This window comes from Engraulis encrasicolus, chromosome 22, assembly GCF_034702125.1.
Source record: "Engraulis encrasicolus isolate BLACKSEA-1 chromosome 22, IST_EnEncr_1.0, whole genome shotgun sequence".
NCBI classification, from domain to species: Eukaryota; Metazoa; Chordata; class Actinopteri; order Clupeiformes; family Engraulidae; genus Engraulis; species Engraulis encrasicolus.
In genome coordinates this window covers 941,314-957,407 of record NC_085878.1, presented here as the reverse complement: position 1 = coordinate 957,407, position 16,094 = coordinate 941,314, and the positions used below count along the sequence as shown (strand labels likewise).

The 16,094-nt window shown below is 42.1% G+C and overlaps 2 protein-coding genes across 3 annotated transcripts in view; one reads left to right on the top strand and one right to left on the bottom strand.

The window, feature by feature from the left end:
• LOC134439067 (cellular retinoic acid-binding protein 1) overlaps nucleotides 1–2,991 on the bottom strand; it is a 31,232-nt gene extending 28,241 nt beyond the window's left edge. For both annotated transcript variants that reach the window (XM_063188891.1, XM_063188892.1), the window contains exons 1-2: nucleotides 2,842–2,991; nucleotides 994–1,692 (exon numbers count right to left, since the gene is read on the bottom strand). In XM_063188891.1, the coding sequence (XP_063044961.1) occupies nucleotides 994–1,630 (637 nt within the window). In that variant the 5' untranslated portion in view covers nucleotides 1,631–1,692; nucleotides 2,842–2,991. The remainder of the gene's footprint in view (nucleotides 1–993; nucleotides 1,693–2,841) is intronic.
• A 936-nt stretch (nucleotides 2,992–3,927) lies between these two features.
• On the top strand, nucleotides 3,928–9,428 carry psma4 (proteasome 20S subunit alpha 4). The gene is made up of 9 exons (XM_063188957.1): nucleotides 3,928–4,034; nucleotides 4,348–4,372; nucleotides 4,851–4,893; nucleotides 5,119–5,281; nucleotides 5,815–5,892; nucleotides 6,472–6,560; nucleotides 7,097–7,227; nucleotides 8,121–8,244; nucleotides 9,181–9,428. Exons 2-9 carry the CDS (start codon nucleotides 4,370–4,372, stop codon nucleotides 9,333–9,335), a joined length of 786 nt encoding a protein of 261 aa, XP_063045027.1. The 5' UTR covers nucleotides 3,928–4,034; nucleotides 4,348–4,369; the 3' UTR covers nucleotides 9,336–9,428.
• The last annotated feature ends 6,666 nt before the right edge of the window (nucleotides 9,429–16,094 follow it).

Below are 16,094 nucleotides of genomic sequence, written 5' to 3'. Positions count from 1 at the left end.
CCACTTCTAAATTTCAGGGATTTCAGTATACCCACTTAAAATTGATTGATCCATTATTTTGAATGGCACAAATATATACAGTATACCCACTTAAAAAAATGCTCAAATATACAGTATACCCACCATAAAAAAGTAGACTACACCACTGACAGCACCCCCTGGTCAAAATGAGTTCCTGCGTTCCTGGGTTTGGGAGCAATATAAAAAAAAACTTCAGAGAAGGGACAGTTGGGATGAGTTCACTAACACTCCCCAGGCTTTGTTTTACAGTTGTAATGAGTTAGGTGACAGGCCTTCATTGACACAGCAGAGGAGACATCGGGCTGCAAATAGAAATGAATGTGTAATGAATGTGAATATAGACATAAATGTGTAATATGTTGTTCAGCCCTTTTAATGGAAGACATTTTGAAAAACTGGCCCTGTGACCAGCACCCCTCATGTAGAATGTGTACGCCTATGTGTGTGGGGGAAAAGGCATAGCCTACCCTCTTAGACCCTTTTTGTCTATGCGTTACACACAGTGATCTTAAATTCTTATCTCTGCTCCTATTTTGTTTTATTATTTTCATTATATAGACCCCTGCATGAGGGACAAATGAAACTGTGTTGTAAACAGAAATGATTCACTGTACTGCATTTTTTGACAATGACATGTACTACTATTATACATGTCATGGGTAAAATGGGTAGCCTTATTTCTCAAAATATAAATGGCTGAAATGTTGGCCCAGGCCTATAGTTTCTCCATTCACCAATGTCATACTGTACTCATTGTTTTGCCATTTTGCATTCACGCTGTGTGAATACAACCCCCCCCCCCCCCCACCCCCCCACCCCAAAGGCCCGCGTGAGAAGGACCCCCCCCCCCCCCCCCGGAAAAAAAAAATCCCTGCTGCCCCCATAGTTTCCAAAATTTCTGTGGGAAACACTGCTGAATACTATCAGCCCTGCCATAGTTACCAGCACACATCTACTGAAGACCATAGTTACCTGCGTAAAAGTGATAGAAAGGCCACCAGACGGCGCTGTTGGGGATGTAGGTGAGCAGCGAGGCCAAGTAGCCCCTGTAGAACCCGCGCAGCCCGTCCGTGGCGAAGATCTGGGCGATAATGTCTCTGGTCTGGCCGAAAGTGACCTTGTGCTTGCCGCCGGCCGCCGCCGCCATGCGGGGCTTGATCTTGAAGCGCGTCAGGTGCTCGCCTTGGCCCTGCATCATCAGCTGCTGCGAGATGACGTCGATGGGCACCGTGATGCTCTGGGCCACCAGCGACGCCGAGCCGCCCGCCACCAGCGACTTGACGCTGTTGTTGGCGGAGTAGGCGGACACGTACTTGCGCACCAGCTCGTAGGTGGTGATGTAGGCCTGGCCGGAGATGAGCGTGAAGGTGTTGACCATGAAGCCGCGGTACAGGCCGCGCACGCCCTCGGCGCGCAGGATCTTCACGAAGGCGTCAAGCGTGCCGTTGTAGAGCGAGCGGCCCCGCTGCACCTGCAGGCGCGTGCGGATGAGCGTGGCCGGGTAGACGGTGGCGCGGATGGACATGGTCATGAAGACCCCGAAGGAGTAGAACTTCCTCTTGTCCAGGTCCTCCCATTCTATGATCTGGATGTTCCTCTTCTGCTGCATCCTGCCCGTGCTGGATCCTCCGGGCGGCGACACCCAACATCAGATTTCGACGGCAACTGTGTCTGCAAGAGAAGACGAAGCGATGAAACAGGATAGCGGTTTAAACAAAGTAAATCTATGAAATGACAAAGACTTTCCCCACATCAGATTTAGGCAACTGTGTCTGCAAGTAATGCAGCAATGAAACAGTTTAAACTCACGTGTTGCCAGTACATACACCATTCTGTGGTGCTGCACCACACATTATTCAGCCGCCTCACACATGACTTGTCAATGGGGTATAAGCATAGCATTTGCAGTTGCTCAATGTTTTTTTTGCTTGTAGCACACGACACAGTGCTATATGCTTTATGGGAAACACTGTGCCGTTTAAAAGAAAATAAACTTGTGAAAAGGCAAGACTTTGTCTAGCCTGCCCTCAGTTTTGAGCTTAGCCTCAATGGATCTGGGCAAAGGCAGATTTCCATAATTGTAGGAAGCACCGCTGGTATGTAAAGCTAGCATCTACTTCCTTGCTTAATAAACTGTAAAGGGAATTGCAAGTGGTATACCCGGCCATGTATGATACAGTATTTGACGTGGCCACAGAGTACAAAGACCTTAGAACTATGTCAACAATTCCATCCGTGCTGAATCCTCAGGCACGTTACACAAAAGAGTTGTCATTGAATGCTTTCAAACCATGGCCCAGCTAGGGCAATGGGGTGTCTTTTGTATCAGGGCAATTAATACGTTGTGACCACTTCAATAAAACATGCCGTTCTATTGGCATTGTGCAAGCGGTCAAATAGCATGTGACATTGAGTTTGTCTGTTTTCACTTTTCATTGAAAGGGCAAGTTGTTGCCCAACAGTGGTTAGCAAGTTGAGCTAACGTTACATAGCAAGCATGCTACTAAGCAAAGCTAAGTTAGCTCGCCCAGAGGTTTCAGGACACCGTGTTCCCCACCGCCATGTCTGACTTCTGTCGGTCTCCACAAGGACTCAGTTGCTCTAAACTGTTTTAACACCAACAGACACCAATCGTAAATTACAAATGTCCAACATTTAACCTACTGTAGAGCAGCAAACGCAACACGCCTCGTGAGGCAAGCGCAGCTTACTTAACGTGATAACATTGCCCACTAGCCCCCTGGCTAATGACTGTGCGTGTTAGACCGACGTGAAGTGGAGAACGGCTGTGCGAAAATCCGTCCTTCAAAAAGTCCTTACCACGCTCGTTAGTCTTTAATCAGCTCCCATCTCGAAGTTGCGAGTGTGTTAAAGCAGCATTGTGTACGTGACTAGTTGTCCATTCCTGCAAGAAACTCTTCCTCCCTGAATGTCATGCCGATGGGATGGGACGACGACCAATGATGGTGCTCTGACAGGACACACCAGTAAAGGTGAAAGGTCATGACTGTATGCATAAGCAGAGAGAGAGAGAGGTTAAACCACAGCCCTTTTAGTCTTCCTAGGACAAAAACGTGGTTCTAACGTTATAATAACCAGCTGTGACATATGTCCTGCCCAGTTATAACAAACACTAATGATATTTTATACAGCTGACAATAGTGCTGTCATCATATCATTGATTACAATCATTCTGGCCCAGTTGCAGCTTTACAACCAAAGGTACACATTCAGAGCGGACTGTGCTGTAATTCCAGAAGAATCCACTTTGGCTTTATATGTGCTTCCATAGAGTAGTAGAGTAGAGTATTGTACTTCTATCAACCCGAAGGAAATTAAGGTGTCTGTCATCTCTTAAACAAATATGCAAAAACAAAACATTCACAAAGGCCTAATACACAGTATAGAACATAATAGTAAAAATATAGCACGCACTTGAACAGCAGTCAGCGTTACAGCAGTTCACATACACACGCTCTCACACTCACACTCACACGCTATGTTGCTGATAGAAACACAGTTGACTGCTGCTTTAACTTTAACTATGAATGCGTACAGACAGTTTAGTGTTTGACAGCAGGCCCAACAGCTGTTAATTGACTTATAGGTATCACCTGTATTTGAATGTTGCTGATAATAGGCCTATCTTCTGCAGTAGCCTATGTAGGCCACAGCCGACTGACTGAATCTGTGCCCTGTGTAAAATTTGCAATAAAACACCTTAATATCTTAAAACACCATAATATCAATAATAACTTACAACTTATTTTTATTTACATAATTTTGTTTGTAAATGTGTTTTTTTCACCACTGCACGTTATAACAGAGGACTTTCACTGGGGATTATGCTGCACCTTCTACCACTCCAATCCAGTAGATGGCGGGAAAGGTACATGACAACAGAGGCTGACGTTCACTTTGGTTATAGAGGAAGAACTATTTTGTTGAGTCAAGAGAGGCTAATTCATTGTGGTGTCAAGGAAGTGTCTACTTGAGCAACGTTTATTAACAGGGTAAGAAAGTAAAATGTCATTTTAATTTAGTGCATAATTTCTGTATAGTAAGCTACATGTGTGACGACTTTGATTAACTCACTTCTAAATGCTCAAATAAGTTCGCAGATTCCACTGTTTCACCGGCTAAACTGGGCTAGCTCATCCAGCAGTGATGCATGTTGGCTAATGCTATCCGTGTTTGATTCAGATTACGCTGGCTAATGTTAACTCGTGATGAATGTACAGAATTGTAAACTGTGGATTATAATATCAAGCAGACCGCAAAAGTATTTCCAAGTGTTTGCAATTTACGTGAATTATCTCATTACAGGTCAACAGAGTCATAGGCAACCATGGTGAGTCATTGTCCCTTAGCATTTCAAAGTGATGGTATTATGTCAACTCACTGGAAACACCTTAAAATCATTGCAGTTGTCTGTGTGCAATGCTATTTACGAAATGAATGCTGGGCAGTCGGTTTTACTAAATGACTTTTTAAACAAGTCACTCAGCTTCCAAGTATACTGTATAACACTTTATCATGGAGAATAAAACGAAAGCGAAACTGTTTACTTACTAATTTATTGCTCAAAGAAAACTTAAATTCAGGTAGGCAGGTAGGTTATTTTGGCATAATACTTACTGTGCAACTGTAGTAATAACTTGCAGTAACGTGTGCAAGGTGCTACTGGATAGCTGTCATTTGTCAACTTGTGTCCAAATGTCACCGATCTAACGTTTGCGTCATCTCAGATGTCATTGTCGAATCTGACAAACTGTGAACAAAAGCTATTGGTCTGTATTGCATGTTAATAATCTTTATGTGTATTTCAGTCTCGCAGATATGATTCAAGAACTACCATATTCTCACCTGAAGGCAAGTTCCATTGGCCGTTACAGCATGAAATCACAGACACAGACACAAACACACACACACACACACACACACACACACACACACACACACACACACACACACACACACACACACACACACACAGAGGGAGAAGCAATAATCAAATCATCAAGAACTGACATTAGGATGGTATATTCATTTAAGTAATCTAGTGCTATTTATATTAATAATGGTTTGCCTTCTTAGGTCGTCTGTACCAAGTGGAGTATGCCATGGAGGCCATTGGCCACGCAGGCACCTGTTTGGGAATCCTAGCCAATGATGGGGTTCTGCTAGCGGCAGAGAGGAGAAACATCCACAAGCTCCTGGATGAGGTGTTCTTCTCAGAGAAGATCTACAAGCTGAACGAGTAAGTGCACCACAGACATTGCCAAATGGTCTTATGGCTTGTTTCTCTTTTTTGCTGAGCCATTTAGTTTTACTGTACAGCCTTGGTCTCCAAACAAAGGCCTGCGGGCCAAGTCTGGCCCGGGCATGGCAAACATTTGGCCCGCCATAAGGCTAGAACAAATGAAAACATAAATTTGTGTGATTTTCGATCACTAAAACCTCAATGGGTCATATCTCTCCAAAGCATTCACAGAGAGTTAGATCTTATGCTAACAGTCTCATAACAGACATTGACAAGAAGGGAAAACGGAAAAGCAAACATCTGTTCTCTGTCCAGGCATCTAACTGGTTTCTCATTGGGTTGAGGCGTTGGTTTGGCCCGCAGCCTCAATTACTCTACATAATTTGGTCCTTAGAGAAATAATTGGAGACCACTGCTGTACAGGAACCTCTTCTCATCTGTTGCTGTTTCATTCTTGAATTTCCACGAGCATCATGTCTAGTTACATTCACACCTGAGCTGACGTTGATTGTGCATGTTTATTCTTCCAGGGACATGGCCTGCAGTGTTGCTGGAATCACCTCAGATGCCAATGTGTTGACCAACGAGTTAAGGCTTATTGCACAGAGGTGAGAACATTTTACATTATACTGCATTACACTTATCCAAAGCACCTAAAAGCTAGCTGCTAACGTATGGAGGAAAACGGAGTTAAAAACGCATGACATAAGGGCGGTTAGGGAGCAGGTTGGTTTTGATGTCTGGAGTAAACACAATAACATAAGTTTATTAGGGATGGGCCTGATGTATTGTTAATTTGCCAGGTGTATTGTTAATTTGAAATCATTACAGTTGCATATTTGTTTTCAGGATGGGTTTGTTATATTTTACCTTTACATGGTTTCCTTTTCTTTTGACTTCATTTTCTGACCATATAACCTACTTGGGCCTACCTGAAGTTGGCACACATGCTTACATGTTGTTTTGGTATCTGATCAGAGTAGTATCGGTGGGCAGATATCCAAATGTAGGTGTAGGGATCGGATCTGAGTTGAATAAATGTGTATCTGTGCATCCCTAAATGTTAACTATAACATCCAAAGTCTTTGAAATCAAATTTAAAAATTGTGTTGGTCCCTGACATAACACACTTTTGTTAATGTTCCACATGCAGCTGAAATAAGTGAATCTTTTTCCCCGTGTGTCAGGTATTTGCTGCAGTATCAGGAGCCAATCCCCTGTGAGCAGCTTGTGACAGCATTGTGTGACATCAAACAGGCCTACACACAGTTTGGTGGTAAGTAGGTTACCATGGATGTTAGGTAGTCTGCTTTTGTGTATGCGTGGTCCACATGCGAGTCAATGTTTATATATTTCCGGATGCGCTGCCTTAACCATTTCTGTAAGAGTTGTTTCTTAGCTTCAGTTTGAAATTTCAATTATAATCACAAGTAGGTTTTGTATTATTAGCAACCTCGACTCCCCTGGAGAGCCATTTGTGTTATTAATGAAATCCCCGCTATGTGGGCCCTTCCCACTGGTATTCCCCAATACACACAGCAGCATGATATGTTGTATAAAGGCCACAGTGTTACAGTGAATATTTTTATGTGCTATTATACAAGACTAATCACATTGTATTCAAATGCCTTCCCTGGCTTAGATGGGTGTTAAGATGGCCATATAGCTTTATATACCCTTTTTCTTGGAATCTTAAAATGTCATCGACTATCGAAGTGTTCCTATGTTGTTCACCTAATTGAAGTAGAATTGCATCTGTGCTGCTCCAGCTGTCTTCTTCTCTTCAGTTGAAGCCTTTTGTCCCCTCCCCAGGTAAACGTCCCTTTGGCGTGTCTCTGCTGTACATGGGCTGGGATAAGCACTACGGCTTCCAGCTGTACCAGAGCGACCCCAGTGGCAACTATGGAGGCTGGAAGGCCACATGCATCGGCAACAACAGCGCAGTAAGTAATAACTATTAACAAAATTCAATAGACACTGCACACTGCTTACTTTTCTTTACTTAAGTTTTCGTTCGCTCTGAAAAGTAAAGCAAAGAAAAATAAGCAGTGTGCGGTGTCTTGAATTTTGTTCATTGATTCACCTTCTCCTGCCTCACACCTGCACCTGCATTACTGAGGGCTTGTGCACAAGGACTCTCTTGAACTTTTAAGTAATAACTGTATTTGTATAGCACAATATCATACAAGGCATGCAGCTCAAAGTGCTTAACAAATGGATAAACAACAATGTTAAAAATAAAAATTAATGCAGTGAGGTAGAAAAGAGACAGAAACGAGAAATAATGGCAAAAAGACAAGAGGGGAAACAAGACCGAATAGAATAAATAAGTAGATAGAGAAATGAGTAGATGTAAAGAAAATGTAATAAGGAGTTGAAAGAAAGAGATAAGTGAGATTAAAGAGGCATAAGGTCCACAATACAGGTCCAGGATAAGTGATAAATATTCAGAGTGAATGGGGCACTCAGATGTGGCAACAGCGCAGTAGGTGTCCTCCTTGTATCACAGCACTTCTCTGGTCTGACTACCAGTACCTGTAGCAATGCGGCTATTTCCCTTCTCTTAAATTGAAAAGAAATGGTTAAGTGTTATAGATAATTGTATGATTGTGAATGTATTGAACTTCAATTAATATTTGGATGTTAAAACCAGTTAGCCCGCCGGCAGGTTTGAGATTCCATAGAATTCCTTTGTTGTAGAATTCTACTGAGCACTGAGACAGACACATCATTGAGTTGGCAGCATCTGATTTTCCTTTCAGTTGACATTGGAATTACAGTGCATAATCGTAACAAGAAGCAGTTGTTGAGATTGTTGCCAACTCTTGTCTTGTAGGCTGCAGTATCTATGCTGAAGCAGGACTTCAAAGAGGGTGAGATGACCCTGTCCTCAGCACTGGCATTGGCCGTTAAAGTCCTCAACAAGACCATGGATGTGAGCAAGCTCTCTGCAGAAAAAGGTATGTCTGCTTGGTTTTTCACCAGTATCCAAATTAAAATCTCACTCACATCCAAAGACTTGTTTCGGGTGCAGGTTCAATAAAGTTAAGTCCATAGGTAATGAGAGAAACCGCACACCGGGGAGCTCCCATTTAATCCACTTTATTTCTGTGTGACGTTTCGGGCCACCCTGCCTGGTCCTTCCTTGTAGTCTGATGAAGGGCCAGGGTGGCCAGAAACGTCACACAGAAATAAAGTGGATTAAATGGGAGCTTACCGGTGTGCATTTTTTCCTCATTACCTGCTTGGTTTTTCACACCTCCATTTGTCCATACTGAGGGAGTCTCGCAACTTGAACCCCTAATGGTGATTTGTTGGGAGATGTTTTAAAAGCAACCTACCCTACATTTCACACATTTTTTGTAGTGGTAAAACATGGAGGTCAAAGTCAAGGTCAGCCTAATTGTCAATAGCCATTATGTGCAGATCATACACAGTTGGAAAACAGCTGAGATACAATGTCCTTGGGAACCAAAAGTGCAATGACTTGAATTGACACTAGTCTCCTTGCCCGTTTTTATTTTAAAATGGTAAAAATGGTGACTTGATGTAGGACTCTGAGCTTACTGTTTGCATGAGGCACTCCCCAAGTGAAGAGTTTGTAAGGACACTTTGCACATGATGCAAACCCAAGACAATAACCCTCCTACTGCTGACATAGTCTTCAGCAAACAAAGCGATCTAAATACTGTTAAAAAATTACTGTACTAAAAAATTGTTATCACCACGTAAGCTTTTGTTATATATCAATAAATGCCAGATGACTTGTAAGAGTACAATAGGAATTGGTAGGAATTGTATTGCTGAATGTTGTGGGAGATGATGAACCGGGTATGGCTATTTTGCACAGCAGCAGTCTTAACTTGTGTTGCCTGGTCGTTGTTTTTTTTTTGCAGTGGAGATTGCTACCCTCACACGAGAGAACGGCAAGACGAAAATAAAAGTGCTGAAGCAGAAAGAAGTGGAGGAGCTCATCAAGAAACACGAGGCCGAGGAGGCCAAAGCCGAGAAAGACAAGAAAGAGAAAGAGCAGCGGGAAAAAGACAAGTAGAGAGCCCCTGAAAAGATCGATGTTTAATGGGAAATGTGTGTTTAATGAATATGTTTGGATTGAGTTTTCTATAATAAAATGTCTCGGAGCACAGTCTTGTCTGCTTCCTGCTCCTTTCTCTTCTTTTTTTTCCCCTTCTGTCCGCATCAGTGCAGTAGTTTCTCTCTTCAAGGCCATTCAATAGTAGTTCCAATAGAAGGCAGAAGTATACAAGGCTAGGTGAGTACTGTGCTGCTGTGCTTCTTTCACCACAGGCCTGTGTTGACCGATGAGAGCTGTTATGGCAGCATACAGCTGTGGTACTGTGAGGCCAACTACAATGCCCATCTCTTGCTGCAGTGCCGCTGACCGCTTTTGTGGCTCCTCTCCTGAGACATTCATCTGCCATACCAGGGGGGCATTTCTCGAAATCATAGTTGCTAACTACAAGCTACTTCGTTGTTTGCAATGAAATTTCCCATTGGCAACTACCCAAACAGCTAACTGGCTAACAACTTTGCTTTCAAGAAATGCACCCCAGAACAGCCAAAACATAGGAACATGGCATTCATGTAGTAAAGGGGACCCAATTCTGGGCCCAATACAACGTACCCCTTTGCCCCCCCCCTGTCAGATTCCCTGCCTTGTTGGCTCTGTAGGCTGCAGTCCTTTTTTTGTATGGCTTTTTTTTTTTTTTCAAGTGGTTACCAGCAGGTGGAGGCAGAGTGCTGACCCCACTCGTTATGCTTAATTTTCAACCAGGCCTGGGCTGCTGCTGGACACTACAGGCAGAGGAGGGACAAAGGGGCCTGTTGGTCTGGGCCCAGGATGGGGGGGTCCTTTCAATATCTAACCTCATGTCCTCTCCTTGTGCTTGTGGCTTTGTGAAGAAAGACGAGACCTAATTGATGATAGAAGTTTTATTCAATATCTTGCAAAAGCACAATTCAAAGGTGGGTGGGTGGGCGGAGGTACAGCAGGTCTTACCATTGAAGATCAAGCAAAGTTTTATTTAAAGAAATAAATAATAAGTGTATCGCAGTACATTGTTGCTCAACTATCTGTGGCTTTCCATGCATGGGAAAAAGAAAACATGGCATTCATGTAGTAAGGGGCATAGACACAGGCCTTGGTCTTTGTGCATAGATAAGAATAAGTTTGTAACAATAGTTCTGTTGAATGAAATGGAATCTCTGAAGAGAGTGACCTTGGAATGAAACCTTTTAGGAGTGACCTTGCAAAGGTATCTTGCACAATGCTGACTTCTGATCCATTTTGGATTTTAAGCAATGTTTCTTGGTGAAACCAATTTCTTTCCTTGTCTCTGTTTTTACCCATGAACAACCTTGCAGACATGGAAAATAAACCTGTGTTGGTAGGCCTACAATTTTGTGGTTGTATGGAACAGGACTGCCCAAAAATGATCAGCACATTGAAAATAAGTTCAGGGCTGTACACTCTTTGCAGAGAACTGGTTGTCCTAATTTGACCAGAAGTTGTTGATCACACTCACACACCTCCATTGCATGGTCTCTTTGAAAGAAGATGTGAAGTTGAGGTTGAACTGTGTTTGGCCTAATCAAACTAGCCTGGTCCTGACCATCCCATAATACTACCATTTCATTTCGTATTTATGGTCTGGCATTTGTTTTCTCTGAAGCGATTGTAGGAAGCAGGAAGTTTGCACTCAGTTATGGTTTGAAATTATTGGACACCTCTCACCCAATCGCTGGCAGTTACTCAACAACATAGCGCAGACCAATGGCTCTGGCGCAGATGTGTATGTCATTGTCACGAGCGTCCTCCCCCTTTCGCCCCCACGTGGGGGGCGTATTCGATTATTGGCTGTTTTCTGGGGGGGCGTTGCGATCAAAATTCGACTGTTCCAGGCACTCCACAGAGAAGCACGGCCAGACTACAGTAGTGGAGCCAATCCTTTGGCAGAAGTACGTAGGATGGCTCGCGAGGCTATAATAGAACAGCACTGGTCAGCAGAGTCTTCTTCAGTGGGCATCTCTCATATGGGCTTTTCAACCCATTTTAGCCAAAGGCACCTTAAAAAAACCCTGCTAAATGCCTAAGCCCTTTTTGGGCAAAGGTGCCCTCAGCCTATAGAAACCTAAATGTGTCCGCCTCTGAAGCACATACAAACATGACATGAGTTGCATTTAAAAGCTAAGACCCTCCTCTTGCATTAGAATGTGTTCATTCAGCTCTATCACCCGCATTTTAAAAACAAAATCTCATGAACCTGAATGCTGCATCTATGTCGCTCACTCACGGCACCCATGTCAATACGTATATACGCAGCATCCAGCATCAATGGGTTAAAGGAATAGACTGGGGCCAAAACAGGGTCGGCCATTTATTTCTGGGCCAGTCTGTAAGACAATACAAAAAAAACCCCAGCGTTGACCCCTGAGAGAACTGACGGGAAATGCCCTGAATTCAGTTTACCGGTCCAGGCCTGAAGGGAATATAACGTATTAAGAATTTCTGCTAACTTTACCTCTCACCAGCTGCTAGTTAGGACTAGTGCCTGAGAGAAAACTGGGATGTGAGAAACTTGTATGTAGAAAATGGCAATAAATCAGGGGCCTTATGTACAAAAGCTTGCTAATGCACAAAAAAAGCTACGTAAGGAACTTTTCACTTAAATGTTCAGAACGTACTAAGACTGACAGAACATAAAAATGTGAAAATGAAGTGAAAGCCCATCTGGGAAACGCCAACTCCCGATGTCATTGTGACACAGCACTCCACACATGGCCGTAGCTACATTAGAGGTCAGGGAGGTCTGGACCTCGCTCATTTCATCTGAGGGTTTTTGTTTTGGAACGCCAATATCTATCATGTTTCAACTTTAATTCCCCCCACTTCGCTGTGAGTATTTTGCAGCTGGGGAAATAATACCTGCATGGGGTGCTAAGCCTTTGCTAGCTGCTTTTTAGATCTTGCTTTTCATAGCAATAAGCTGGTATGGTGGGGACCTGAATTAGATGTTTTTTGTTTGCACATTGAGACAGTGCACTGAGCATGCAGACAATTTCAGTCTTAATGAGTGACAACAAAGCATAGGGAGGGATGCATGCCCCAAAATTCATAATTATGCAAGAAGATATGGCACCGGAATTCCCTAAACCACTCAACCACAAAAATCTTAAGGGTGACTGAAAGTTGGTTGTCTTTCTAATAATTGGACACCATTGCCCTTGCGAAATAGTTTATTTTCTTTCCACAAGAGCTCTGTAAATACGAACACGAATTGAGAATCCACTCTTTCCCATCCACACACTGCTACTATGGCACTTAAGGCACTATTTGCACCATAGAGTGCAAATAGTTTCCTCCACACATTTGGAGGAAAATAGCTGAAGTAAAATTCTAAGTGGGAGAAAAATGTGAATGGCTGGGCTACTTGCCATCTGAGGATGCAACTTAATGTACAACTTGCCTCGGATTTATTCACGTTAAAGGGTCAAACTTTAGCTTCCTCTCAAAGGGACTGACTGAAAGAATGCTGTTTGTGATAAAAGCGGTATTCATTTCATTTCATTTATTTAAACTCGAAGAATCATTGAGGGCCCAGCCCTCATTTACAATGATGTCGAGTAAAACAAACAATTGCACATATAAAATCATATATAAACAACGAACATACACAATACACCATAAATCATATAAGAGATAAGAATTAAGACAAACTATGAATTAAAACTTATGAGTTAAAACAAGTGCAAGTATGTGATAAAAAACTTCCCAGTGTAACTTTAAAATGTTCTAATGGCACAAAGGCTTGAAGACCCATCCTTAGTTGTAAGTTATTCCAAACTGAAGGTCCACAGACACTAAAAGCTGTTTTACCCAGTTCTGTGCGGGCATAAGGGACCTCCAGTAAAAAATTGCTGCTGCGGGTTTGGTATGGGTTGGAGTGCCAAACTAAAAGAGATGAAATATAAAATGGGAGTTTGCCAGTGAGGGCCTTATAAATAAAAATAAAATAATGCATGTCCCTTCTGTGAGAAAGTGGAGCCCACCCAACTTTATCATATAACAGGCAATGATGTGTACTATATGGATCCCCAGTAATAAAACGAAGAGCTGAATGATAGACAGTGTCAAGTGCCTTCAGATTAGAGAATGGTGCATGTCTGTAAATAATATCACCATAGTCAAGGGAAGACAGAAAAGTAGCTTCAATTAACTTTTTTCTGCAGAAAACAGGAAAGTGATATTTATTTCTGTGCAGGAAAGATAGCTTTTGTCTGAGCGTAGTGACAAGACAGTCAGTATGTTTCTTGAATGTGAACTTGTCATCTAGCCAGATTCCCAGGTACTTATAATGTGATACTCTCTCAATAACAGACCCATCTAAAGTAGATATATTAAAATCATTTTTCATGCCATGCTTAGATCGAGTAAAGACCATACATTTAGTCTTGCTTACATTAAGTAGAAGCTTAAGACTAATGAAGGCATTTTGTAGGATATTAAAAGACTGCTGCAATTTCTCCAAGGCTAGCTGTACAGAATCCGCAACACAATACAAAATTGTATCATCTGCATATAGATGAATAGAGCAGTTGGAAAGGAGAGAAAGTATGCTATTTATGTACATGGTGAAGAGTACCGGACCTAATACTGAACCTTGTGGGACCCCCTTGGTTATTAGCAGGGGGTCAGATTGAGTATTACCCAATTTTACAGTATGGTGTCTGTTTGAAAGGTAGCTCTGGAACCATTTACAGGCACTTGCATTAAAACCAATACCAGGCAGAATTTGTAGAAGCAGAGAATGGTCCACGGTGTCAAATGCTTTGGATAAGTCCACAAAGATGGCAGCACAATGTTTTTTCTTGTCAAGAGAAGTGATAATATCATCCATTACTTTAGTAGCAGCAGTAACTGTACTATGTTTAGGCCTAAAGCCTGATTGGAGAGGGCTCAAAATATTATTGGTATTTAGAAATTCTTTGAGCTGATCATTTACCAACTTCTCTAGTATTTTTGAGAGACACGGTAGCTTGGATATTGGTCGATAGTTGTTAGGGTCAGTCTTATCACCCCCCTTGTGCAACGGGGTAATGTGTGCAAATTTCCATAGTGTAGGGACAACTCCAGTGGAAATAGAAAAATTGAAAATGTGCAATAATGGCTCTGCTATTATATATGCCGCAGTGCGAAGAAAAAGGGGATCTAGCTGGTCTTCTCCAGTGGATTTGCGACTATCAATTGCTAATAAAGCAGATAGCACTGTATGCTTAGACACAGGATGAAGCCTGAATTCCAGATCATCGTCTCTGACATTGTCTCTGATACGCATATCATGTCCAGCCCTAGGCATAAAGGAATGATTATTGCTATTGTCAAAACTTTGACTGGCTAAAGAAAAATGTTTATTAAGAGCACTGCAAATGTCTGATTTGTCTTGTAGTAGACAATCATCAAACTTAATTGAAGAAGGCATAGGTGTAACAGATTTATTGTTTTTGTAATTTACAGCCTTCCAGAATTTTGCAGGATCTGAGTACGAACTAGAGACAAGGTTAAAGTAATAGTCAGATTTAGCCTTTCTTACAGATAATGTACATCTGTTCCTGATTTTCCTGAAACTTGTCCAGTCGGAGGCATCCTTGCTCCTCCTTGCTAATGACCAAGCCTTATTTCTTGACTGAAAAAGAGAGGAGAGTTCAGGGGTGAACCATGGGTTTGTTCTACTTTTTACTCTTATCTTTTTAAAAGGTGCATGTTTGTCAACAATGCAAATAAATGAGTTTGAGAAAAACTGTAGAGCCAAGTCAGCATCAGGAATTTCAGTTGTTAGATGAATGTCACTTTCATAGAGATCATTTAAAAAAGCTTGCTCATTAAAATGTTTCATAGTTCTTTTAACCAAAATGTGAGGCAGTGCTTTGGTTAGAGTGCTGTGCCTAATACAGGCAATGGGACAGTGGTCGCTGACCCCTAAATCAAAAACACCACTTGCGCTAATTTTGTTCATCTTATTTGTAAAAAGTAGATCAATAAGAGATGATTTGCTAAGGTTCTTAGAGTTTGGTCTTGTTGGATCATTAATAAGTTGATCCAAAAATAGACTCGAGAAAACATCTCTAAGATGTTTGGAGGCATCAGTTAGCCAGTCAATATTAAAATCCCCAAGAACTAGAACTTCTGAGTCAGTGAATCTAGATATCAATTCTGCCAGCTGATCTATGGATTTAGAATCAGCTGACGGGGGTCTATAGATCCCAACTATTATGAAGGAGTTGTTATTGGTGCCATAATGAACCTTGAGTGCAATAAATTCAAAGGATTTAGGTTCACTTAAGGAATACAGAAATGTGACAGAAAAATGTGACTTCACGTAAATAGCCACACCCCCACCCCTCCCAACCCTGTCAATTCTAAATAAATTGTAGCCTGAAAGGTTGACTTCAGAGTCATCAATTTCACTCTTCAGCCAAGTTTCTGATAAAACCAAGATATCAGTGTTAGTTTGAGCAATTAAAATATTTAGGTGGTCCATTTTATCTCGTTGCAATATACTTCTGATATTGAGGTGGATTAACCCAATGCCTTTTCTGTCCTTAAAAACACATGGATTGTCCAAGCGAACAACGTCAGGGGTAGACTCCAATGGACATGTAGCATTCATGACTTCAGGGCTTAGTCCATTATTGAGAGGGATATCAGGAGAAGAAATAGGAAGGACAGTCTCTGGCAGGGAGATATCATTGCAGATGGGCAGGCTTTGACATTTCCGAGGAGCCATCTGCTGGC

Bases quoted from the DNA above. Each gene is read 5' to 3' on its own strand.
- psma4 (XM_063188957.1), top strand. The intron at 4,894-5,118 runs GCAAGTTCCATT...TTGCCTTCTTAG, and splicing joins TACCATATTCTCACCTGAAG to GTCGTCTGTACCAAGTGGAG. The intron at 6,561-7,096 runs GTAAGTAGGTTA...TCCCCTCCCCAG, and splicing joins GGCCTACACACAGTTTGGTG to GTAAACGTCCCTTTGGCGTG.